This window comes from Podarcis gaigeae (assembly GCF_964106915.1).
Source record: "Podarcis gaigeae genome assembly, chromosome: Z".
Taxonomy (NCBI): Eukaryota; Metazoa; Chordata; class Lepidosauria; order Squamata; family Lacertidae; genus Podarcis; species Podarcis gaigeae.
Window position 1 is genome coordinate 4899445 of NC_139691.1, and position 24416 is coordinate 4923860.

General features: G+C 44.3%; 1 protein-coding gene and 2 long non-coding RNA genes across 7 annotated transcripts in view; 1 reads left to right on the top strand and 2 right to left on the bottom strand.

The window, feature by feature from the left end:
- COL27A1 (collagen type XXVII alpha 1 chain) overlaps positions 1-15702 on the top strand; it is a 245466-nt gene extending 229764 nt beyond the window's left edge. For 3 of the 4 annotated variants that reach the window (XM_083721577.1, XM_083721579.1, XM_083721580.1), the window contains 10 exons: positions 1586-1639; positions 3079-3114; positions 4877-4894; positions 5003-5038; positions 6669-6695; positions 7603-7668; positions 9372-9540; positions 9973-10082; positions 12475-12681; positions 15017-15702. In XM_083721577.1, the coding sequence (XP_083577703.1) occupies positions 1586-1639; positions 3079-3114; positions 4877-4894; positions 5003-5038; positions 6669-6695; positions 7603-7668; positions 9372-9540; positions 9973-10082; positions 12475-12681; positions 15017-15163 (870 nt within the window). In that variant the 3' untranslated portion in view covers positions 15164-15702. The remainder of the gene's footprint in view (positions 1-1585; positions 1640-3078; positions 3115-4876; positions 4895-5002; positions 5039-6668; positions 6696-7602; positions 7669-9371; positions 9541-9972; positions 10083-12474; positions 12682-15016) is intronic. The other variant, XM_083721578.1, reaches the window with a different exon arrangement.
- Positions 7906-9365, bottom strand: LOC310836570. Its single transcript, XR_014560157.1, has 3 exons — positions 9011-9365; positions 8567-8958; positions 7906-8311 (listed from the first exon to the last, which is right to left on the bottom strand). It is a non-coding gene; the product is annotated as an uncharacterized lncRNA (long non-coding RNA).
- Positions 15703-16422: 720 nt separating the features above from the next.
- LOC310836547 lies at positions 16423-20330 on the bottom strand. Of its 2 annotated transcripts, none has more exons than XR_014560131.1 (2): positions 19917-20330; positions 16423-16724 (listed from the first exon to the last, which is right to left on the bottom strand). It is a non-coding gene; the product is annotated as an uncharacterized lncRNA (long non-coding RNA). The 2 variants fall into 2 exon arrangements; XR_014560132.1 differs by having other exon boundaries at positions 19874-20330.
- Positions 20331-24416: the final 4086 nt, after the last annotated feature.

The following is a 24416-nucleotide window of genomic DNA, read 5'->3' on the forward strand; positions in this document are numbered from 1 at the left end:
TTGAGCCTGTTCCTTTCCACTCCCTGCCATTTCCTGAGCTGTTTGACTGTGAAACAGTCTCCCTTGGGAGTTGGCAGACTCTCCTTGGAGGTTTTTAAGCAGAAGCTGGATGGCTTCTGTCATGTATGATCCAGTTGAGAGTCCTGCATTGCAAGGAGTTGGACTAGATGACCTTCAGTGTGCCTCCCAGCTCTGCAGTTCTATGATGCTATGATTCTATGGCTGTATTCTCCTATTCCGCAGAGGCTGGCCAATAGGGCACATGGGGAATTGCCCCACCAACCTCAGCCTGCCCTCAGGCAGCTTCCACCTGCCTGCCTTCATATTCCTATTCAGTCCAGAGAGTGGCACTGCCTGTCAGGTTCCTCCCCCTTAGTCTCTGTGTTGTCCTACTTGTAGAACTCAGCAGGAAGGACAATAGGGACAAAGATAGAATGAGTTGGCTCCACCTGTCATTGGCTCTGGTTCTGCCTGCCATTGGCCTCCCTGCTCCCCCCCCCCCTTACAGGTCCTAACGGACCCCAGGCACCTCTGCCTCCCCCCCCCCCCACCACCACAGCATGACTGTACCAGATAACGTGGACCTGCACATTTTTATATCTGCATCCTTTTCTCTTTGGTCTGTGGCCAAGTTGCTCTGCCACCACTATCCATAACTAAACTGGGCACTCTACAAAACAGGGAGGCCAGCCTGTCTCTGGTATATCGCTCCTTCTACTTGGCCTTGTCTTAACCTATCTATTAACATCACCATCGTCATCATCACCATCATCATTATTAAATTTCTATATCGCCTTTCATCCAAGGACCACAGAGCCATTTACAATATAAGAATACAAAAAGACATGGCATAGTATCAAACCAAACAATACCCCCCCCCCAAGTTTTAAAGGCCTTACATAGATTGTTTAATAGACAAAGGCCTGGTAGCAGAGGGATGTTACATAAGTGCCAGGTGAGAATTCCTGGAGAGCCACTGCAGAGAAGGCCCTGTTCTCACGTTGCCACCCTCTGGACCTCTTCTGGAGGAGGCACACAAAGCAGGGCCTCAGAAGATGACCTCAGGGTCTGAGTAGGTTCATATGGAAGGAGGCGGTTCTTGAGGTATTGCAGTCCTGAGCCATTTAAGGCTTTATAAGTCAAAACCAGCACTAAACTAATTGGCTTTATAGGTCAAAATCAGCACTTTGAGTAGGGCCCAGAAACTAATTGGCAGCCAGTGCAGTCAGGCCAGAATTTGTGTTATATGTTTAGACCATTCTGCCCTGGTGTGTGGCTTGGCTGCCAAATTCTACACCAACTGAAGTTTCTGAACTTTCTTCAGAGGCAGCCCCTTGTAGAATGTTTTGCAGTAATCTAAACTAGAGGTGACTAGAGCACAGATGACAGAAGTCAGGCTACCCCTGTCCACGCAGGGGTGCAGCTGAGCCACCAGCTGAAGCTGATGGAATCACTCTTTAAAATGGAGGTGGGTTATGGTGTGAATGGGAAGCACAGAAAGGGAAAGAAAGGTCTGTTAGGACTGTTAGTACTTAGGAAGTACTGGTAGTTTAATAAATTTACCAACCTTTCTTGTTCTCTGTAGGGGAAAGAAGGCGTTATTGGCCCACTTGGGATTAGGGGTCCAACAGGAAGCCCTGTAAGTGTCTGTCTCCTGCTCATTCTGACTTGGGTTGTAAATACTGGAATAAGTGTGGGGGTTCTCTACATCAGTCGCTCCCAACTTTCAGGGAATATGCATTGCTGGGTTCAGTTTTGGTGGCACAACACTACCTTGGTTCCCTTCCTGATTCCCATTGGGTAGCTTAACTCTGGAAATGTTGAGCTCCAAGGGACTCCATGAGACCCAGGTTTTAACACTGAGGGCTGGTCCATTAGGGTGAGTGAGACTGCCCTCCACCAATCCCCCTCACCACTTGTCCTTCTACTTGCAATCTGTCCAGGGGCAGCATTATCAGTCTCCTCCTTGTCCTCCTTAGCCCAAGCGTTGCCCTTGTACAACTCAGCAAGGAGGAGGGTGGGGCCAAAAGTAGAATGAGTTGATTCTGCCTCACATTGGCTCCAGCTCCACCTGCTCTTGGTCACCCTGCCCTACTGGACCCATTGGCCACCAGTCACCACTGGATTTAAAGCCCTATTGCTGCATGTCCAACTTCCTGGTCTGCTTATCCTCTGCTTTGCATGGGCCTGCTCCTCCTCCAGATCCAACCCCCTGGGGACTCTGTGCCTTCTCCACTTTCAGGGTGGCTTCCCTGAGAACCTTAAACTGATAGCACATTTGCAAAGCTAAGCAGGGTACAGTATGGATTCAAATTGGATGGGGGACCGCGTATTGAGATTTCTGCATTGCAGGGGGTTGGGCTAGATGATCCTTGGGATCCCTTCTTATTCTACAATTTCAAGTGCCACCATTGCCAACACTTTCAACTGGCCATGAGTTCCTGCCACTCAGGACCAAAGCAGATGAGGATACAGGAGATCCATGATTTAGATCTCCCTCACTATGGTTTTTTGGATTGGGATTGTGATGTTGGGGGAGGGATGGGGATCAATTGTGCCATCCCTCAGAGCTGTTATTTGCCATACTTTTGCAGGTGTAATACGGGGGGGGGGGAGGATTTGCCACCCCTGACACTGTAAGCTTTTGCTACTCAGATGAAATGTGGAGTGTGCCCACATGGCGCAAAATTTGTCTTTGACCCGCATGCTCTGATTTATTTATTTTTAAGCACCAGAATTCAGAACTGCAAATTTAAATGTATGCTCCTTTGCCTGTAGTAAACAATGTGCAGATTCTCCCTCTGTGCATAAAACCCGCATGTAGGAAATGTCTTAAGGAGCAGAGAAAGCACTAATTTTCCCTATGCATGGAGCTTGACAAGTGGCACATTCATGTGTGAATCAGCCACAAAGCAGAGGCAAAGCGGCTGAATAGTCAAGCCACACGGCAGTCAGGCAACAGTTTACTGGGTAGTATAGCAGCGCAATAAATAAAATAAATAATATATCTGAACACATGGATGTTTTGGATTTCAGTATGACATGCACATCTATGTGTTTTCCTCCATGTCCATATAGGGCCCCAAAGGAGACAAAGGCAGTCATGGTGAAACGGTGAGTCCTTTGCTCTATTATGGCTACGTTCAGAACCAGGTAATTATAGACATTTGATGTGGCAGCTTCCAAGGTGGGGGACAAATGGTGAACCTCTCCGCTCCTACCTGCTGGTCCTCCACAGCAGATTTCAGCCTCCTCCATAAGCTTTTGGCTATAAAAAAATAAGCCAGAAGGGGAGCCATGGCTGTGTCATGATAAATCTGTGAGGAGGAGCCGGAAGCTTCAACTTCCTTATTTTGTTACCCTTGGCTTGTTTGTTGTTGTTGTTTTCTTGTTACAAAGTTGTCCAGACATAAATCATAAAACATGACCTGACTAACAAAAAAAGGGGGGGATTATTAGGGAGTAAAATACTAAACATATCATTCTACAGTGCACAATAATGAGGCTATTATAGTAAACCAGTAAAATGAATTATTGAATAAATCAACTTGGGAAGCACAGACTAGTAGGAGTGAGCTAATGAATAGTCCCTGCTTATCCACATCATATGACAATGTTTGCTGCAGGTATTTCTTGTCCATGTGTTGTTTCATTTGTTTCATTAAATAAAATCACACCATACAGTGTAAAAATTTTTCCCCTCTTCCATTGCCACCTTCAGTTTTTGCAACAGCTTTTCCGTTAAGTCTCTTTGCCAGACTATATTATACTAGTGATCAACATTTATCAATTGCAAGATTCTCTTAAGTTCTGGCTATTACCCTTCTAACTGCAGTTGATAAATATGTTATCAATTCCTTACTTCTTAATTGGTCCACATCTGAAGTATGTAAATGAAGTAAAGCTAAATGCTGGGGTTGCTGGGATTGTCTGAGATATGGAGATAAAACTTCATTCCAAAATTGTTCTGTTTGTGGACATTCCCACTACATATGTTGCTATGTACCAAAATTTGGTATCCTTTGTAACATAACTATGAATTCTTCAGTTGTCTGGACAGGCAAACTGGGATTTGTTTAACCTAACTATGGTTTGTCTGAAACAAGTCAGCTTCAACTGGATTGTGAAACTGTCTTATCTCAATGTAAAGATTAACTGCAGTTTAGGCAGTTTAGACATAGCACTAAACTATGGTTAAACTAAAACGGAAGCCACACTTAACAATGTGCTAATAGCTACTTCCTTTTGGTTCTTTCATATGAAAAGTTTGCAGCTTGGTGGCCATAAAGAAACTTAACAACATCCCTAACGAATACTGAAATAAACTGCAGAGGGTGAGAGGTAAAATTTCAGAGACTGAGGGGTGATAAAGGAGACTTGCTTGCAGGCAGACTCAGTCAGTCTCTGTTAGTACACCTTAGTGAGCTCCCAGAGATCGGAGGAGTTGGTATGACCTAATGGCTGGTGTCACTTTAAGCAAACTAAAGCTCAAAGCCATTAAACCCCAAGTGACTTCACATTTGTGTCTACTTGCTAGAACATCAGATGCCCATCCAATTTTCAAAGTCTAGTAACTCGTTTTCCATAGAGAGGTATGGATACTGTGTGTAGTGCTAAATGTCAAAAAATTGGGGTGTGTTGACATTTACCAGCAATTCTTAAGATATCTGAAGGCCAGCAAAAACAAAACGCAAAACAGAAAAATACTAACAGTAAATCTTAACGTCAGACAGGTACTTTGGTGCATGATCAGATTTCAAACATACAACATTTTCTCACATTCGCCAGTACATCTCAACCACCACCAAGCATCTTCCATGAATGACCCATATTCACACCCTCTTCCTTTCTTTTTTTGTGTGTGTGTGTGTTTCAGGGATTGCAGGGTGCTAAGGTGAGTATGGCAGAGCAATTCTAGCAAGATTGCTGCTTCCATCAAAACTATGCAAGCCTCTTTGAAGTAGAACAAGCAAACATGACATGTATCTACATTGCTTCCTAGGGTTCCCAAGGACCTCAAGGACCCCCTGGACCTCCGGTATGTGTTTAGAAAATTGTCTATACTTCATTTTGTATTTCCCTATCACTGTGACCTGCTACTCACTAAGAAGGTCAAACTGTATCTGGGCTGTAAAGACTGCAGGCATGCAGGTTCATGTGATTGAAAGCTCCTCCATAACAAAGAGAAATCCCTCCACATTAAAAGGAAAAAAAAAATCTGGTATATCACGGATCCCGATTCTAGTCTTGTCTTCTCCCTGACATGCGTAGGGAATTTGCATTTGAGTAGTGGAGCATTCAGTCACCAACCTGCACCCGCACTTTCTTGGAACCCAAATACTGTACCTAAAGCCTATTTACCTCTCCCTATACTGCCAGTACCAGTACCTTAAGAACTTCAGAAGACTCTGTTCTCAATATTCCATCACTAGGAGAAGATCATCATCACCATCATTATTACTAGTATTAGTATTGTTTTATTTATACCCAGCCCATCTGGCTAAGTTTCCCTAGCCACCCTGGGTGGCTTTCAGCACAAAGAAATACAGTGGTACCTCAGGTTACATACACTTCAGGTTACATACGCTTCAAGTTACAGACTCCACTAACCCAGAAATAGTACCTCGGGTTAAGAACAGAAATTGTGCCACGGCAGCGCAGCAGCAGCAGCGGGAGGCCCCATTAGCTAAAGTGGTACTTCAGGTTAAGAACAGTTTCAGGTTAAGAACGGACCTCCAGAACGAATTAAGTTCTTAACCCGAGATACCACTGTAGTAAAATGTTGGAGGAGCTCAGTGTTTGGGCTAAACAATGAGGGTGGAGACGCTCCTTCAGGTATACTGGGCCGAGGCTGTTTAGGACTTTAAAGGTCAGTACCGACACTTTGAATTGTGTTCGGAAGCATACTGGGAGCCAGTGAAAATCCTTTATATATGCTGTGGTGTAACTCTGTGGTGGTACCCCATCTGTAGAATGCCCTCTTTTCAAAGGCATGGCTGGCACCAAGGTTATTTTGGAACCGGGCTAAAACCTATTGACCCAGTAATTTAAAGTTTTTGTTGAGTTGATTGTTGTTGCATTTACTATGTTGCTTTAAGATGCCTGAGCGATCCCACCCACCATTGAACCCAATGAGTTTTGACTATAAGCAATTTTGGCTTTAGGTGCAATCCCCAGAAAGCAACCTCCTCATAAATCGTGTGCTTACTATATAACCTGTGGGGAAAATGGATGCATAAGGAGTTATATACTTGAAGTTAGAGAAAGAGCAAAGAGGACTGACATTTGGGGGCAGGGGGAATGGATGTCTCCCTTCTTGCATATACTTCTCCTGCCACAAAAGGACATGAAAAATTCAAAATTATATGAAACCACAAATAAGGGGTGTAAACAACAGGTATGTTATTGGGTGGTTGGGTGGTTGTGGGTGTAGAAGAAAATTGGATTGATTTGCAAAGCGTACCTGAACTTCAAATCTGCAATTTCTTACTGTAGAAATTGGGGGTATTTTGTAAGTGGGTGTGTGCATATTGAATTGACCACAGAGAAAACAAAGAAGTAGGTCAACCAGTCCCCATTTTCAGTGCATTAAATTATTTACTAAAAATGGTAATTAAGGGCAATGTCTTGGTGCAAATGACACATCATTTTGCCTCTTGACTTTGCAGGGTCCCCCAGTAATGCTGGCTACATTGGTAAGTCCTGAAATTTCATTCTGCTTGTGATTTCATGTGTTTTGGGACACCACTGAAAGAAATTGTATCGGCTCTTGGAAAACTATACATATGACTAGGTCACCAGATTTTTATTTTGTTTTAAAGTGTTGTCCTGTGTTGCAGGCACCACCATCCCTTAGAGCAGAGATTAGAGATATTTTTCAGCCAAAGGGCCACATTACCTTCTAGGCAAACCACTTGAGGGCCACATGCCAGTAGTAGGTGAGGCCAGAGGCAAAAATGGACAGAACAATGAATGTAAATTTTGCCTTTGTACAGTAGGTCTTAAATTCAGTTCTCAACATTTCCACAGCAATTTGTAAAAAGAAAATACTTAAAAATCCTCAGGAAAACTTGTCCGAATCTTAGTGCAAATTTCTCCAATAAAGGCATTTTTGCAAGCTGTTTCCCCCTAACACAATGCATTTTTGCTTATTTTCACGAATATATTTCCTTTCATGTGTTGTAAACCTTGTTTGAGGAACTGCATCAAAACATTTAGAGAAGTGTCAGTCTTGAAGGACAATGTTTTTTCGGTTTGTGTACCGGGTCAGAAAATGCAGACTGGGCAGCTACTTATTAAAACGCAAATAAAATCAAATTATTTATCTCCCATCCCTAGCACCAGCTCGGTGTGTGAATGTGTGGGTTGTTATCAAGAGCACAGCATGCTGGAAAGGCAGGTTTGAACTGTGCCCCCCCAGCTTTAATCTCTGAAATCCAACAGGCACAGCAATTGGCACTGAAAAACAGCAAGGGTCCCATGAATGGCCTGTACAGTTAGGCCCTTAATCCCAAATCTGAGGCACCTCAGGAGGCAGAGCTAATTCCTGGTCCATCTTTCACCTTCAACTCTACCATGTCTTCTTCCTGTGTTTCTCCCCAGCAGCAAGATGGGTTTGGTGCAGCTTTCCAAACAGTGATGAGTTCCAGCACTGTGTTCAAGTCTGAGGTATGTCATAGGAAGCTCATAAATCCTTTCAGAAAGACCCATTTGATCTTCTTCTGCGCAGTCGCCATGGAAATGAGCAGAATACAAGGCATGGCTGAGGGCCCACACTAAGTAGAACTTAGTTGGATGCAATCTTTACTTGTTTGTTTGTTTTAGAAAATATATAAACAGCTCGTAAAAAAAGAAATAGATATCCTAGTGATGCACTAGTCCAACTATACATAAAGTAACATAATCTCATTAAGATATAGTACAAACTTGCAGGTAGGTTATTCAACAACAATTCTCCTGACCTTATAGAAAATATGGGCACTCCCGTTAACTGCTATAACTGAAAAACTCTGCCCGTCTGGGGTCATGTGAGCGGTTGTTGAAAACATCTGGAGGGCACCTGATTGGCAAAGGCTGATGTAGCCAAAACAGCTCTTTTGCAACCGTTAAAACAGTCTACCTGCTTCTTGGCAGACCTGCCTCCTGAACCCTCATACATTGCAGCTCCTCTGGTATTAGGAGTTTAAAAGGACCAGGGTTCCTCCACTCCTTCCCTGTGTTCATCACACAGTTAACTGTTTTCATCCCAGATAATGTTTGTAGCATAACATAATTCCTTACATTCAAATTTTTCCTCACAAAAGTCCATTTTCTTTGTACAGTGGTACCTCGCAAGACGAAATTAATTCGTTCTGCAAGTTTTTTCGTCTTGCGACTTTTTCATCTTGCGAAGCACGGATTGCCATAGGAATGCATTGAAAAAGAAAAAGGAAACAAACTTGCAAGACGTTTTTGTCTTGCGAAGCAAGCCCATAGGGAAATTCGTCTTGCGAAGCAACTCAAAAAACGAAAAACTCTTTCGTCTTGCGAGTTTTTCATCTTACGAGGCATTCGTCTTGCGAGGTACCACTGTACAGTCCTTCAAACACCTCCCTGTAATAATCTCTTTCTAGGCTAAACCTTCTAGCAGCAACCCATCACTTGCTTAGGGGCCATCCAGACTCGGTGGGGGCTTTTGTGGGTGTGTTCTGCAACATGTAATTTGCCCTGCTGGGTCTTCAACTGGTGGAACAGGATCCGCTAGTGGGTCAAGACCTGGCCCAAGGTGGGTTGCAACAGGAGCACAACCACCATGCAAATATATAGTAAAAAGATTAAGAGATGGGCCCCCAAATGCATGTTTGGCTTAAAATTGGGTCCTGGATCTGAAAAGGTTGAGGGTACCTAATTTACATAATAACAGAGCATTAGTGGTAGATTTATACTGCTCTGTCCACAAATCATTCCACTTCATTAGTTCTTCTGTGATGCTCCCCAAACATTGTTGCACTGTTGCCACATGGAGGGGCACTCTTGCCCTAAAGCAGCCTTTCTCAACCTGTGGGTTCCCAAATGTTATTGAACTGCAACTCCCATCACCCCTAGCTAGCAAGGCCAGAGCTCAGGGATGATGCGCGTTGTAGTCCAACAACATCTGGGGACCCACAGGCTGCCCTAAAGCAGCCACCAAACCTGGGAATATCAGTGGAATGAAAAGCCACAGGATTTCAGCAGGAAGCTATGGGACACGCTCAGATTGGAAACAAAGCAAATAATCTGTCCTGGAGTCTTTGCAAAAGCATCATGAATCCAGTCATCATGAATGCGCATCAAAGATGCCTGGAGAGGCCCTTACTTTCCCTTGCGTTCCTCTTCCCCACCCTCCTCTCCAGAGCTATCAACATTCAGACCTTCCAGTGATGGACCAGGGAGGGGAGATCTTTAAGACTCTGCACTACCTCAGCACCCTCATCCAGAGCATCAAGAGACCCCTTGGAACCAAGGAGAACCCTGCACGCATCTGTAGAGATCTCATGAACTGTGAACAGAAGATGCAGGATGGTAGGTGTTAATCCACATGGCCAGCATCCACCACAGTGCATCATGGTGTGTGTACGTGTGTGTGTGTGTGTGTGTGTGTGAGAGAGAGAGAGAGAGAGAGAGAGAGAGTGCACCTGCGCTTTGCATTTTGCATTGAAGATTTTGTGAATGAAGACCCCATTCCACCCTCGTTCTTACATCAGGAAGCAAAGGTGTTGCAGGTAAATGGCTTTCACCTGCTGCATCTTTGGATGGCAGGCCCTTTCATTTGTACTGTTTCCAATGCCTGCTTTTAAAACAAAACAAAGTATTTAGGCATGCAATTACCCATAGGTGTAATTTTATTACATACCTTTGTTTTTTAAATCTGTTTTTATTGCTAGGTTTTTTGGATTGAGTGGTGCATAAGTCTTCCTAAAAAATAAATAATGCTAAGTCCCTTCTCTCCTTCAGGAATGTACTGGATCGACCCAAATCTGGGCTGTTCTTCAGATAGTATTCAAGTCACCTGTAACTTCACCCAAGGGGGACAGACTTGCCTCAGCCCCATCACTGCCTCAAAGGTATGCTTGAGGCATCTGTGGACCAAAAATAGGTCTGGATACACTGGTGGATTGCTGTGCGGTTTGCAGCAAATTCATGGGCTCTCTCTGGCTCTTAATTGTGTAGCAACAGGCAATATGCTTTTTTAGGTTAGACTTTATTGCTGTTTTCTCTCTAATATTTTATAATATTTCGTGTAAGTAGTTTAGAGACATGTTTGATTAAGCAGTATGTAAGTATGTAAGTATTTTTGAAAAGAAATAAATAGGTAATGGTAGATACTAAACTTCTCATAACTATTAGTACTACTATTACTATTGTTATTACTATATTATTACGTTGTTGTTGTTGTTGTTGCATTATTAGTCATTTTTATCACAAAAGTGTCCCAAAGCAACATAAGAACCAAGCTTAAAAGCCAGAATAAATTAATATGCATTGCAGGGTGGGGCACTCTTTAGATGGCAACGTGAATTACTTAAAAAGATTCCAAGCTAGCCCTGCTGTGTTTGGGGACCTTTCTACCCATTGTGATGAGCAGAGTCCCTGGACATCTGCCCCCAAGTCCAACTATGATGGCATCACTAAAAAAAGGTAAAGGTAAAGGACCCCTGACAGTTAAGTCCAGTCGCGGGCGACTCTGGGGTTGCAGCGCTCCTCTAGCTTTACAGGCCAAGGGAGCCAGCGTTTGTTCGCAGACAGTTTTTCCGGGTCATGTGGCCAGCATGACTAAGCCGCTTCTGGCGAAACCAGAGCAGCGCACGGAAACGCCGTTTACCTTCCCGCCGGAGCGGTACCTATTTATCTACTTTCACTTTTTGGCATACTTTCAAACTGCTAGGGGGGCAGGAGCTGGGACAGAGCAACAGGAGCTCACCCGGTTGCAGGGATTCGAACCGCCGACCTTCTGATCGGCAAGCCCAAAGGGCTCGGTGGTTTAGACCACAGTGCCACAAGGCGTGGAGTTGCATATGAAAGAGGTGCAAGCTCAGAAAGAGATGCAAGTACCAGAATTGAAAAGAAATTGCTGGACTGCACATGTGTTAGGATGCACCCTGCCCCTTGTTTTGAAACGTATGAGCAACGGCTGCTGTTTCACACCTGGCTCAGGTTGGTAAACTTTGGAGTTCTAATGAAAAACATAGGTAGATCCTGCAGTGGCTGAGGTCCTGTGCCACTACATGCATAGACCAAGTACCCCAACAGAAATGCAATACCAGTAGCTAATCCACCAGATATTTAAAGAGGGTGTTGTGGCAGGGCTATTGCATGTACAACCACGCCAGGTTTATATATCAATTACTTTCAGAATGTTATATCTGCTTTTCAAGGCAGATAACGACATCTGTGTTGACTCAGTCGGGATTCCCAAGCACATATGCACAGATTGTTTGTATGTGTGTGTGATCACAGCTTATTCATTTGTGCTTTATGCCAGCTGCACGGCCAACTTCTCCCATGAGGCTTGGTGAGGCAGTCATCTCGGGCAGCAGGCTGGAGACAGCTGGAAGGGGTTACAGATCTAGGGGGCCCGGGAGCACACTGCTCACTGCCTCCTGCACTTGCTACCTGCCACTGCCTCCACCATGATTGCAGTCATAGTATTTTTGTCTATCACATGACGGTATAGGTTTTGACTCCACAGAGTGAGAAGTGACGGAGACAGGATGTTTGTGTTACTGTGTTCTGTGAAGTGGGACTATTGCCGTTTGTTCTTTTTCTCTTTGCTGTCTGATGCTAGAGAGAGAGGGAGCCATGTTGCAGTGCTCCGTGTGTGTTTATATGTAAACAAAGTAGATTAGCCAAAATGCTGAGTTGCTGAGGTCTGTTACGCAACTGTGCAAATTCTGCGGATCCCTAAGTGTGCCGGTGTCTGTTGGCATCGGTCGCTGTGATGTTCGGGCTGAAGAAAGCTTTTGAAGTCCCCCAACGAACGACCAGGAGGGAGAGAACATGCCAGTCGGGCATGTGTCTCTACCAGGTCCTACTTGAGTGTAGGATGAGCTCCTGCCACCGCCCACCTGCCACTGCCTTCTCCTCTCCTGCTACCTTTCCCCCAGGCCGCTTCTGCTCATCTCAGACAGTGGAGGAGGAGGAGGAGAAAGCATCATTTTCTGTTTTGCTTCAAGTGGCAAAACATCTTGGGCTGGCCCTGCTCAGCCGTCACCTACCAGGTGACCACCGGATGTTCTGGACTAGAATTCCTCTCAGCTGCAGCCAACACAGGCAGCCAGCAAGCAGAGGCTGGTTTTATGTGTGTGCTTGAGCTTGATGAGAATTCCAGCTCCTTCTTTGTTTCCTGGGGGATCAGGGCACCCTTCATGCTGTCAGAGGTCTTGGACATGTTGGATGAATGAAACCAAGCTGGAGTCCCCGTCTTCACCGCAACCTCCCATTCTCCCCTTGTTCCAGCTTGACTTTGACATCGGAAGAGTGCAGCTGAATTTCCTGCACCTCCTGAGCACCGAAGTCATCCAGAACATCACCATCCACTGCCTGAACACCTCCGTGTGGCAGGAAGGGCCATCAAGGAAAGCTGTGCATTTCAAGGCCTGGAATGGACAGATCTTTGAAGCTGGAGGGCAGTTCACACCGGATGTAGTGGTGAACGACTGCAAGGTATGCAAAACCTTCCAAATTGCCAGTGAAGCGCCACAGGAGGGCTAGAAAGGGGATCTGTAGCCAGAGGTGGGGAGTTGTTGATTTTGTCTCAACACCTTCCCCAGGAAAAAACACTTTTTACTGCTAAATTGGAACAACACGAGAATGGGCCTTTTCTGCAGTGGCTCCCCATTTGTGGAATGCTTTCCCCAGGGAGGTTCGGCTGGCACCTTCATTATTCAACTTTAAGTGCTAGGCAAAAACCTCTTCAACCTAGCCTTTGGCTGATTAACATCCTATACCCTTTTAAATGAGTTGGGGGGCAGGGGGTATTGATTTGTGCTTTTGTTTTTATTGTGCATTTTGTGTTTTCAATCTTATATTTTTATGCTGCAAACTGCCCTGAGATCTTCAGATGAAAAGTGGTATACAAATGTAATAAATAAAATAAACAAAATTCAGTTGGATTTTCTGTGGATTGACATTTGTTCTGAATCAGCAGTAATCAGTGGATTTCTCCAGGGAAAGCTGCAGGACAAAGTCAAAAGCAGCTAGAAATCACAGGACAAATGGGCCCACCTTTAACACTTTTTTGCTGCTTATTTTTAGGGGACCTTTCCTATTTTGCAGCTTTACAGTCTGGTGCTACTTTGTCAGCCAGAGGGCTAGGTAGTTCTGCAAAGCAGCAGCGCCACCTGCTGCCATTTTGCATGAACTGAATGCTTCTCAAATGCGAATCTAAAAGTAGGCTTGGGGGAACCTGTGACCCATCAGAGGTTAATTGGAATCCAACTGACTCCCAGAATCCCTAGGGCTTATGGGAGTTGTTGTCCAAGAGTATCTGAAGGGTCACAGGTGCTGCAAAGGCTAAAGTGGCCCCAGGCACGTGGCTTAGAACTCTCACCCCACTTTATTTTTCATTAAAATATCTGGGTGCTGGGGGTTCCAATTCTGATCAGATCAGTGGCATCAGGATTTGGGGGAAGAGTGCTCAACCCTTTCTTACTGTGCTGTTTTCACTGTTTGCCTAATTTCATTGAAGTACTTATTAGCCTTTGGTAATCCTCACAGAACTCTAGCCCAATGGTTGCCATTAATTTGATTTGAACTGATTTTATAATGAATTGATTTTAGAATGCTGTATTATTTTATTGTTGTTAGCCGCTCTGAGCCCAGCTTCAGCTGGGGAGGGCGAAATATAAAATTATTATTATTATTATTATTATTATTATTATTGCCTTGGTAGAGGAGGAAACAGTTCACTGTAGCAACATTCTCCTCCTTGAGACGCTAATAGCATTGTTATTGAAGGAAGGGTGATTTGGGTGGCACAGGAGAGGAGGGTTAAACCTGCCTTTCCCCAGTGCTGACACTGATCACAATACCATGTCAAGAGAGAACCAATGTGATGTAGTGGTTGCAGAGTTTTGTAAGGACAAGGGAGGATGCAGTTGAAATCCCTGCTCAGCCATAAAGCTTATTGGGCCAGCCACACACTCAGCCCAAACCTATTTCACAGGATTGTTGGGGGAGATAAAATGCAGGGTGGGTGGGTGAGCACAACCATGTACAGCTGTGACCTCCTTGGCAAAATATTGGCATAAAAATGTAGAAATTAGTATTAGTGTTGTTTGGGTTGCATCCAGTGTTAGTCCTACTCATTGAAAGTGATGGACATGATTTACATCGGTTCATTAATGTCAGTGGGTCTGAGTAGAACATAGTTAAAAAGGTAAAGGGACCCCTGACCATTAGGTCCAGTTGTGGCCGACTCTGGGGTTGCGGCATTCATCTCGCTTTATTGGCCGAGGGAGCCTGGGTACAGCTTCCGGGTCATGTGGCCAGCATGACTAAGCTGCTTCTGGAGAACCAGAGCAGCACACGGAAACGCCATTTACCTTCCCACCGGAGCGGTACCTATTTATCTACTTGCACTTTGACGTGCTTTCGAACTGCTAGGTTGGCAGGAGCAGGGACCGAGCAGTGGGAGCTCACCCCGTCGCAGGGATTCAAACCTCCGACCTTCTGATTGGCAAGTCCTGGGCTCTGAGGTTTCACCCACAGCGCCACCCTCGTCCCTTAGAACATAGTTGGATACACCCTATTACTATCCATTTTGGCCTTGGAGAAAGCCACCAAGACTGCTAATAATCAATAATCTGTTCATTTGTATGCTACTTTTCTACTTTTCTGGCTTGCGTGGGAAGGAAGACACACTTTTCACATGTACTGATGATGTGCTATTGCTTGGAGAGGAAATGCAAGGGACTGTTGCACCAAAGAGACCTGGCATTGTTGTGAAAAGTTATCCTTTCTCTCTCTCTTCCCTCCCTGCCTCCTTCTTTGCATTTAGATTCAAGATGGACACTGGCACAGGACACTCTTTACCTTCCGGACACAAGACCTGCAACAGCTGCCAATTACCAACATCTACAACCTCCCGCCATCCGAGCCAGGGAAGCAGCACCTCCTCGAGGTTGGGCCCATGTGCTTCCTCTAAAAGGCAGCCTCTGTGGCACTTCAAGCTCATTCATTTTGGAGATGCTGTCTCTTTGAGCAGGGCCTCTTGGCCGCCCCTGTACCTCTCTACCAGCCTTGAGAGCTAGGCCTTTAGCGTTTGGACTCTGCCAAGTCATAAGGAACCCTTGGCCCGCTGCTCTCCAGGATGGGGAGAGGAGGAGAGTGCTGTGGCTTCAGCAAAGACACAACTTAATTAGTGGAGCTTCAGGCGGTGAAGCAGGAGGCCAGTTGACCTAAGCAGTTCCACGCCCAAAGATTGCCCCCCTCCCTCGCCACACCTTCAGCCAAAGAAACTGTATGCAATATCTCACAGAGAAACCCAGATCATCCCGACAAGCCACCATACTACCCAACGTGGCTGTCCAGAGACGTGATGCTAGCAGGCAGGGCTTTTTGAAAGGAGACAGGAAGGAGTCTGGGGGAGACAGCTTTGCAAACTTGTATTTGTCTGCTTGTTGTTCCGGAACAGGAAGCATTCTTACGTGCAATATTAGAGAGAGAGAAAGAAGAAGAAAATGATATATCTAGATATATATTTTATTTAAGGCAAAAATAAAAATAAAAGCAAGATCCTTCTTCCCTTTGGGAAAGAAAACAGCCCTTTTTAAGTGACTTGAGAAGGGAAGGCAGGAAGGAGAAGAGATTGGTGCTAAACAGGAAAAAGAGAAAGAGAGAGGGATGGGTTTGTTAAATTTGATTCTACCTCTCACTGTGAAATACCTGGTGCTCTTTAATTTTTTAAAAAAGAAGTGTGTTTTATATATATGACTAAAACTATTTAAGGTTCTAAGAGGTGCTACTACAGTGTCTCCTCACAGGCCCCTCCAGACCCTCAGCATTGGAGCATCCCCTTGGGAATGAGGAGCAGGGGCAACACAGGGCAGGGAAGAGGGGGGTCTTTGTGACCATCAGCACAACAATGGCAAATAATCTTTTTTAACTTAAAGGTGCATTAAATATTCTACAGGGGTTTTGTATGTTCTTTGAAATCCAGGATTCGTTAACCAGTCATTTGTCATGGATGTGTTTTAAAATGAAAGTGTAACTTTAGAGGGTGGTTTTTCAGAGCAAGAACTGAGCTCATGAAAAACACATTTCTCTGCTTATAGATATATGTATGAGTGTGTGCCTGTGCGTGTGTGCATACATGAGTGTGTGTGTGTGTGTGTGTTCCTGTACAACTGTTACTCACCAAAGCATTAGGCTGCAAGATAGCCAAGATGAGAGTGAGAGGAAAAATGAGAGGGAAACAGTTTGACTTTATTTCTGTGCTGAATCTGGGTCTGTTGTCCGTTCCAGTCCTTCTGTCTATGGTGAGTCCTAGATTTGAACACCTAAGTCTCTTGTTTAAACAGCGGGAATACAGGAACCTCATGTTTAGGTCCAAAGACCGTTGTCAGGGGTACTTTGTCGCTTCTCCACCAGCTCAGTCTTGGATGGGTTTTGTTTTGGGGTGTGTTTCTTTTTGTTGTATTTGTTGTTGTCGTTGTTGTTGTCATTGTTGTTTTGTTCTGTTGTTCTGTTTTGTAGAAACCTAGACTCTATATGTAAATTTGGAGTTTAAAAAAGAAGAGGAGGATTAATATTATGGTAATCGTTTTATTCTATATAAGGAATGTAATATTAATGTAGTTGGGGCCGTACTGTAATGAACATTTTGGTGCCTGTTTTTTTTTTTTTTTTTTTTCCATGTTTCGTAAAATATATGTGAGTCTTAATCAGTTTGTATTCTCTTTTTTTGTGGGGAGTGGGCAAAACACAACAGGATTCCTTCCCCCTACCACCTCCTTCCTCAGCGTGTGGGGTGCAGGGGGGGCCGGCCGCACCGGGCGCAACATGGGGGGGGTGCAAATTACTTGCCTTGCCCCGGGTGCTGACAACCCACGCTACGCCACTGCCTCCATCCTTTCCTTCTGATTTTTGCTGCCTGAGGACTGCATGCTCTCATATGGGTGGGGCCAGAAGCAAATTTTACCTTTGTACCAGGGTTACCATAATCAGGACACAAAGCTGTTGACCTTTTTTTTCTTTCCCAAATCTGTTGAGCAAATGAAGTTTTTAGCTATTTTAAATGAAACTCACCAAAAACAAATTTCAGCTTTCAGCTATTTCCACCCGGACACTGTTTCCTCACACAGCCAAACCCTCTCAGTATCTTCCATCCAGGAAGCAGGAGGCATTATTCAGTTACTTTATTTCTTTGTTAAATTAATACATGACATAAAAACAAACAAAACAATAACCCCACAGTTTAAAAGGCCATATATTGTTTAATCAGTCAAATGCCTGGTTATAAAGGGAAGTTTTTGCCTGGCATCTGAAGGTATGTAATGAAGGCGCCAGGCGAACTTCACTGGGGAGAGCATTTCACAGACACAGAACCATTGCAGAAAAGGCCCCTTCTTGTGTTGCCACCCTCTGAACCTCTCGGAAGAGGCACACAAAGAAGGGCTTCAAAGGATGATCTCTGGGTCAGGGTAGGTTCCTTTGGAGAGAGGCGGTCCTTGAGGTAATTGTGGCCCTGAGCCATTTAATGCTTTATAGGTCAAAACCAGCACTTTGAATTGGGCCTGGGAACTAAGTGGCAGTGAGTGCAGTTGGGCCAGGATTGGCATTATACGCCCAAAACGTCTTGTCCTGGTGGACAACTTGGCTGCTGAAGTTTCTGAACCATCTTCATATGTTTGCAGTCATTGCAGTCATCTAGCCTAGAGGTTACCAGAGCATACGCAACAAGAGTTAGGCTATCCCTGTCCAGATGGGGGCATAGCTGGGCCACCAGCCAAAGCTGATGGGAGGCACTCTGCACCCTGAGGCCACCTGACAGAGAAGGATCCAGGAGTACCCCCAAGCTATGAACCTGCTCCTTCAGAGGCAGTGTAACCCCATCAAGAGCAGGCGGATCTCCCAGCCATCCGGTCTAGGGAACTACACACCAACAGTGCCTCAAGTCTTATCTGAATTGTGTGTCAGTCTGTTGACTCTCATCCAGTCCATTACCAATAAGGCACGTCGGTTAGTGGGGACTGAGGGATCTTCAGCCCCCCAATTTTCATAGAGGGGGCCACCCCCACAAAAAAATCCTGTGGTCCCGCTCCACCTCCTCCCTGCCAATGCTACCTGGGGAGAAGAAACCAAGAGCCCAGATTTGTGCTCCCCATTCCCCACCCGGCATGCGAACACCGGCATTGTGGCAGCAAGGGTGGGACGCCTTTGTGTCACAGTCTGGCACATGAGCGTTCTCACACTTGGTGGGGGCATGTGGTGTGCCCTGATACCAAGGCAAGATAATGTTTCAGCATATTCAGTGTCTCACCTACAGATGTAAAGGAGAAGTAGAGTTGTGTATCATTGCATATTATTGACAACGTACTCCAAAACATGGAGAGTCCCGGGACACCTTCCAGGTGGGCAAGGCCAGTGAGGCTGGGGAGAGTTTTCAGGGCCAGATGGAAATGCCTTTATTTGTACCCCTCACTGAGCCTGAGGCTTCCCCTCTCCTTTTTATCTCAAACCATCTCTCAACCCCAAATGGACCTTCTTCCTGAAATGATCATAGACTCTTCTCCATCCCAGTTCCCTTTTGTCATACTCATCTTTATCCAACACTCATTTCCTCCCTGTTAGGGGACTTGTACACCTTCACAGGATCAACACTTCCTCTCTCTTTTGAATAAACATTTAAAGCTGGGGCAGCTTTTTGTGTGGTTCTTTTCCTTATAATGAGAAGGTGAGAGAAAGGAACCTAAGGAGCGAATGCATGGGTCCTTTGTCATCAGCCTGGCCAGCTCAGAACTGGTTTAATTCCAGCTCTCAACCCTGGAAATGTGGAGCAAAGTACCATAGGTGGAGACTACACACATCTGTTGAATGCTGTTCTTTGCCACTGAGCAGCATAATTAATCCATTTTTTGTGGATTAACCATATTTTATGGCTTAACCATCCATTAAACCAGGACTGGGGAAGCTGTGGTCTTCCTGATGTCCTTGGACTCCAGCTTCCATCACACCAGCCCAAGTTGCCAGTGAACAGGGATGGTGAGAATTGAGGTTCATCAGCATCAGGAGGACCACATGTTCCCCAGCCTAAGGTTTCCAGATTTTTTTCCAATGAATCTGGGGACACTTTTCAATTTCAATGGATTTTATATGGGGACTGATTTGTAAATCCGGGACCTGTCCCTGGGAAACGGGGATGTCTGGTACCCTCACCCTAGCCCTACATTAACCCAATGTGTACAAAACACAAACACAAAGTCACTGCCTCAATAGAACCAGTTGCTAAACATGACAAGTGCTAACAACTCTAAGCAGTGCACAACATCTGTGTTTTGCCACCTGCATGGTAATAGATTTATTAGACCTCTCAAGAAAGGTATTCAAAAGGGTCTCTGAAGGATCGGCATGAAGCCACTTCAGAAAGGGATTGATGACATATTCTGCAACCCAGAGTGCTGTGTGGAGCCAGAAGCAAAGTCGGGCAGAGCAACAGGTGCAAATGCTGCCTTTAAGCTGTAAACTACCGTATTTTTCGCTCCATAAGACGCACCTGACCATAAGATGCAGCTAGTTTTTAGAGGAGGAAAGGGTGAAAGCCCCATTTTGGGGATCAGCTCACAGTTGTGCAGCTTCTTTTGCAAATGGGAAAAGCCCCCTTTTTTGAGGATCAGCTCAAAGTTGTTGAGCTTACTTTGCAAAGGGAAAAAATCCTGTTTTTATGGGGTTCAACTCACAGTTCTGCAGCTTCTTTAGGAAAGGAAAGGGATCCGTTTCTACAGTTTCCAAACAGATAATCTAATCAGCCAGTCACATGTCGCTGGGGAAACAAACAGCCTCCATCTGCAGAACATTCAACAATGGAGGCCTGGTCAAGGGGCCGGGGCCAGAAAGGGAGCCAGCGATCGACCACACATTCACTCCATAAGGCACACAGACATTTCCCCTTCTTTTTAGGAGGAAAAAAGTATGTCTTATGGAGCGAAAAATATGGTAGCTTCCACATACACCCAGACAACCATCTCTGCCCGTCATCCAGGCAAGCAAGAGGCATGATCAGTGCTCAGGGACACATTCCAGCATAGGTGCTTGGGCCCACACAATAATATAATACAAAGTCCATGAAAAATGGTGGCAGGCGGCAGTGGCGCTGCTTCTGAGAGAGTGAAGCAGTTCAGCTCAGCCCTCCTCGGCCAGCCTGTCTGAGCCCCTCCCCGCAAAAAAGGGTGCCTCGCTGGCTGCGGATAGGAGGCGTTGCCGCCACCGGCCATCACAACATGGATGTGTGACGTCACACACCTGCACCAGGGAATTTACTGGGGGGTTAATGCTATTGTATTTGTTATATTTCTTTGTCTTTAATAAAAACAAAACAAAAAAATCTGGCGGAGAATTTCTCCCAACAGATTCAATTTTGGATGCAATTTTGCCTAATATAATAATGATGATGATGATGATAATTTTGCCTAATATAATAATGATGATGATGATGATGATAATACCCTGCTCTCCCCAGGCTCAGGGCAGCTAACACCAATAAAATCACAGTAAAAAACATAATAGGGGGAAAAGAAAAAGAAAAAAATCAATTTAAAATGCAGGTTAAAATGCAATAAAATATACACAATCTTGAAATCACTTCTCACTAATTTTGTATGTTATTTTCACTAATATGTTGGTTTTTATGTAGTTTTTCTTTCCTTTAATGCAATTTAATTCAACTCAAAAGTATAGTAATCCTTAGATATATAGAAAGGACCTGTCCTTCCAAATTATAGTATTATCGGGCTCACTTTACATTCCTCTGCATTCACAACAATTTATATCTGAACCAGCCATTAACCCAGACATTTAAAATTCCGGAGTGGTGAAATAACAACTCCATCTTCACTACCTGTACTTCAAGGATTTCTAGACCATGTAACATCTGCAGAAGCAGCCCCTCCAGGAAAGAACAGGGAGCCTGACCACCCACCAGGGGGCAGCATATCGCTAGAAAATCCAGCCATGTATTTCAGGACACTTTCTAGAGGTGCATAAAAATATGGATGGTGTCGGGAAAGCAGGCAGAGAAGCTGAACATGGGGGACATATACAGAGCTTATTGAATTTAAAAGTGATGCGATAAGACTCAAAAAGAGAGAAGAAGCGGCAGGACTAGTCATAGATTGGTTCCAATATCTGCAAGTAAATGAGATTTTTGAGAAACGATAAAGAGAGGATTTATGGAAAGTGGATCGGAATTTGAAAAAAATATATATTAGGAACTAGCAAACAATTAACATCAAATATATATAAAATCCTATTAGAATGGGAAGCGAAAGATGAATTAGGGGAGGCTGCAATGATACACGGGATGTCAGATATTGGACATAATACTGAATTTTCAGCTTGGGAAAAATTGTGGAATAGTACAATATTTATTTCAGCTTGTTATACAATCAAAGAGAATCTTCAAAAAAATGATATACAGATGGTATCTGATGTGAGGTAAATTGGTTAAAATGTTCAAGAGAGGTTCCAATCTGTGCTGGAAATGTTCAGAGACAGAAGGCTCCTTAATACATATGTGGTGTCACTGTAAGTATGCCAAAAAAAAAAGTTGGGAGATGGTATATGAAGAATTAAAAAAAATGTTCAAGCACACATTTCCCCCCCCAAAAAACCAAAAAAAACAGAAGACTTCTTGCAAGCAATAGTAGAGGAGGAAATTCCAAAGGAAGTAAAAAACTTATTCCTATATGCAACAGTGGCTGCAAGAACAGTCTATGCAAAGAAGTGGAAAGAAAAGATTACTCCAACAAAGGAACAGTGGTTGCACAAATTAATAGAATTTGTGGAACTAATGAGTATGATGGCAAAAATAAGAAACCAGGATGAAAATACTGTGACAAAAAAGTGGGTGGGATTCCTTTTGATAATATTTAAAAGGAGATGGTATTAAGGCAAACTTTCAAGTGGGAATAAACTTGTGATCAGCAGGGGGGGGGGGAATAAAATAAATAAATGAGGTGGAATAATAAATAAAATGTGGAAAAATAAAGGAGATGTAGTTAATCAAAGAAAATGTCTTAGGAGGTCAGTGAGGGATAGGTTGGGAAGTCTAAGCAGTATTAAGATAAGATGAAGAATGTGTGTACAGCAAACTATAAACTGAAAAATGCATTAAAAAGTTTATTTTTAAAAATGAATGGTTTGGGGAAATCAGGAAGAGAGATGTTTTTGTCCTTCTCCCATATAATACCAGAACCAAGCTGAACACCAGGAGGCTTCAGGAAAGAGAAATGACTTTCCTCAGTTCATAGTTGCTTCCAACTCTGCTTAATGAACATTCATCCTGATTTCAAAGACACTGATAACATATAGACAGGGAACTGTGGGAATTGTTTATTTGTAAAGAGTCTCCTTTGTAAAGAGCAAACTATAGTTCCCAACCAGTTTTCTACCCAATCAGACTCTGCACAGAAACCTTTGGCTGAGCTTCACTCTTGACATCACTTCCTCTAGCCAATCAGTATTGTGCACAAATATCTTTTTGCTGAGCTTGACTCCAGGAGAAAAACAGAAATTTGTTTGAACAGCAAATTATAAATACACTTCCAAAGCAGTCCCCTCACTTGAATAATCCTGTTTGTGTAGTCTTAATTATATCCTCCTGACCCAGAGAAATCACTCTAAAGTATTTCACTGGACTCTTAAGTGATAGTCAAAAGTGGAGCTGAGGAGACTCAACTCTTCCTCATTTCCGCTTTATTTGGGTTTCTCTTCTCTTTGTGGTGATAGTAACTGGTTACCACAGAACTCTATATTTAGGTCTTGCTGGTCTCAGCTTCTACAAAACTGTAAAGAGACATAGTGTATCATACTTGATTCTTTCATTCAAACATATTTTGGAACATTGAGAGATTGCAGCAGCAGCAGCAGCAGCAGAAACTTTCTGCTCTGGTACAGAAGGGCGATCCTGTACTTCCCCTTTGCAGGAAACTACCTTGGTATTATGCCCAGAGATTTGCACAGTGATGTTGCAAACATGAAACAGCATGAACAGTCTGCTGGAAACGCAGGTTAGATAATGGTCCAAATGGACACTGTTGGCAGAGTCAAACAGCAATAAGGTGACCTTATGTAGACTACATGGGCAGAGTACTGCTCATTTTTGTCCTCTGAGCTGCGTGCACTGATAGACAGTTCTTTGACAGCATGGATGTGGGTTAGAAGTGTCATTCAGAACACCACTTGACTGCTCTTTTGTCCCACATTGTTGCACATGTATTTATTTACATTGGGGTGGAGAACTTTCTTGACCCAAGAGCCACATTCCACCCTGGACAACCTTCTAGAGGCTTCATTCCAGAGGTGGGTGGGGCCAGAGGGAAAAGCATTCAGAGCAACAAACATATCCTCCCCCTTTGTACACCTCCTACTCTCACACACACCACTCGCTGTCTTCCAGACAGGTGAGCAAGGGAGGTGATCAGAGTTCAAGGTCATATCCCAGCCTGCTCTTCGGCAAGATCCTTGGGGCGGGTACCTTGGCAGCTGACCACGCCTCACAGTTTATCCGGAAGGCTTGCCTTCGCAAGTTGTGGAGGGCACACCTCTCTCCCTTGAAACAGGTCCAGGTTTTGCATATTTAAGCAGCAGGAAAATCACCCAGGCACACCCTGGAATCCTGACCATGGTCCACGTGCCCTGGGGCTGTTTTCCTCAACAGTGACAAAGGCCAACAAAGTTGTGGGTGTCTCTCTGGATGTTTGCTGCTGACCTCATACTTTGCCATACTTTGACTTAAGAACTCCCGCGTGAGATTTCTGAGCTACAGTTTATCAGCAAGTTTGAGTCTATTCCATTTGGCCTCAGTCCAGATTATGGGTTTCTTGCCACACTACCAGTGTTAAATTAGTGTGACACAGTTCAAGTGGTAAATATCGCCTCTGATGACTTCTGTTGCAAGAGGATCCAAAAAGCAGTATTAGGACCAAGCTGATCAAGGCAACAGAATGGCCAAATGTCTGAGTTCCGACTAGATGTTTATGTGTGCAGGGGGAGAAGAGTAAATATGCCATCATGGGGAGGGGGACGCTGTATGTCTACACAGAAGTAAATCTTGTTGCATTCAATGGGACTTATTCCTAGATAGGAATTTGCAAGGTGGAGAAGCAGAGCAGTTACACAGGAACATAAAAACACAGGGAGCTATTCAAATGAGTCTTACTCAGAACAGAGGTATTGAAAAC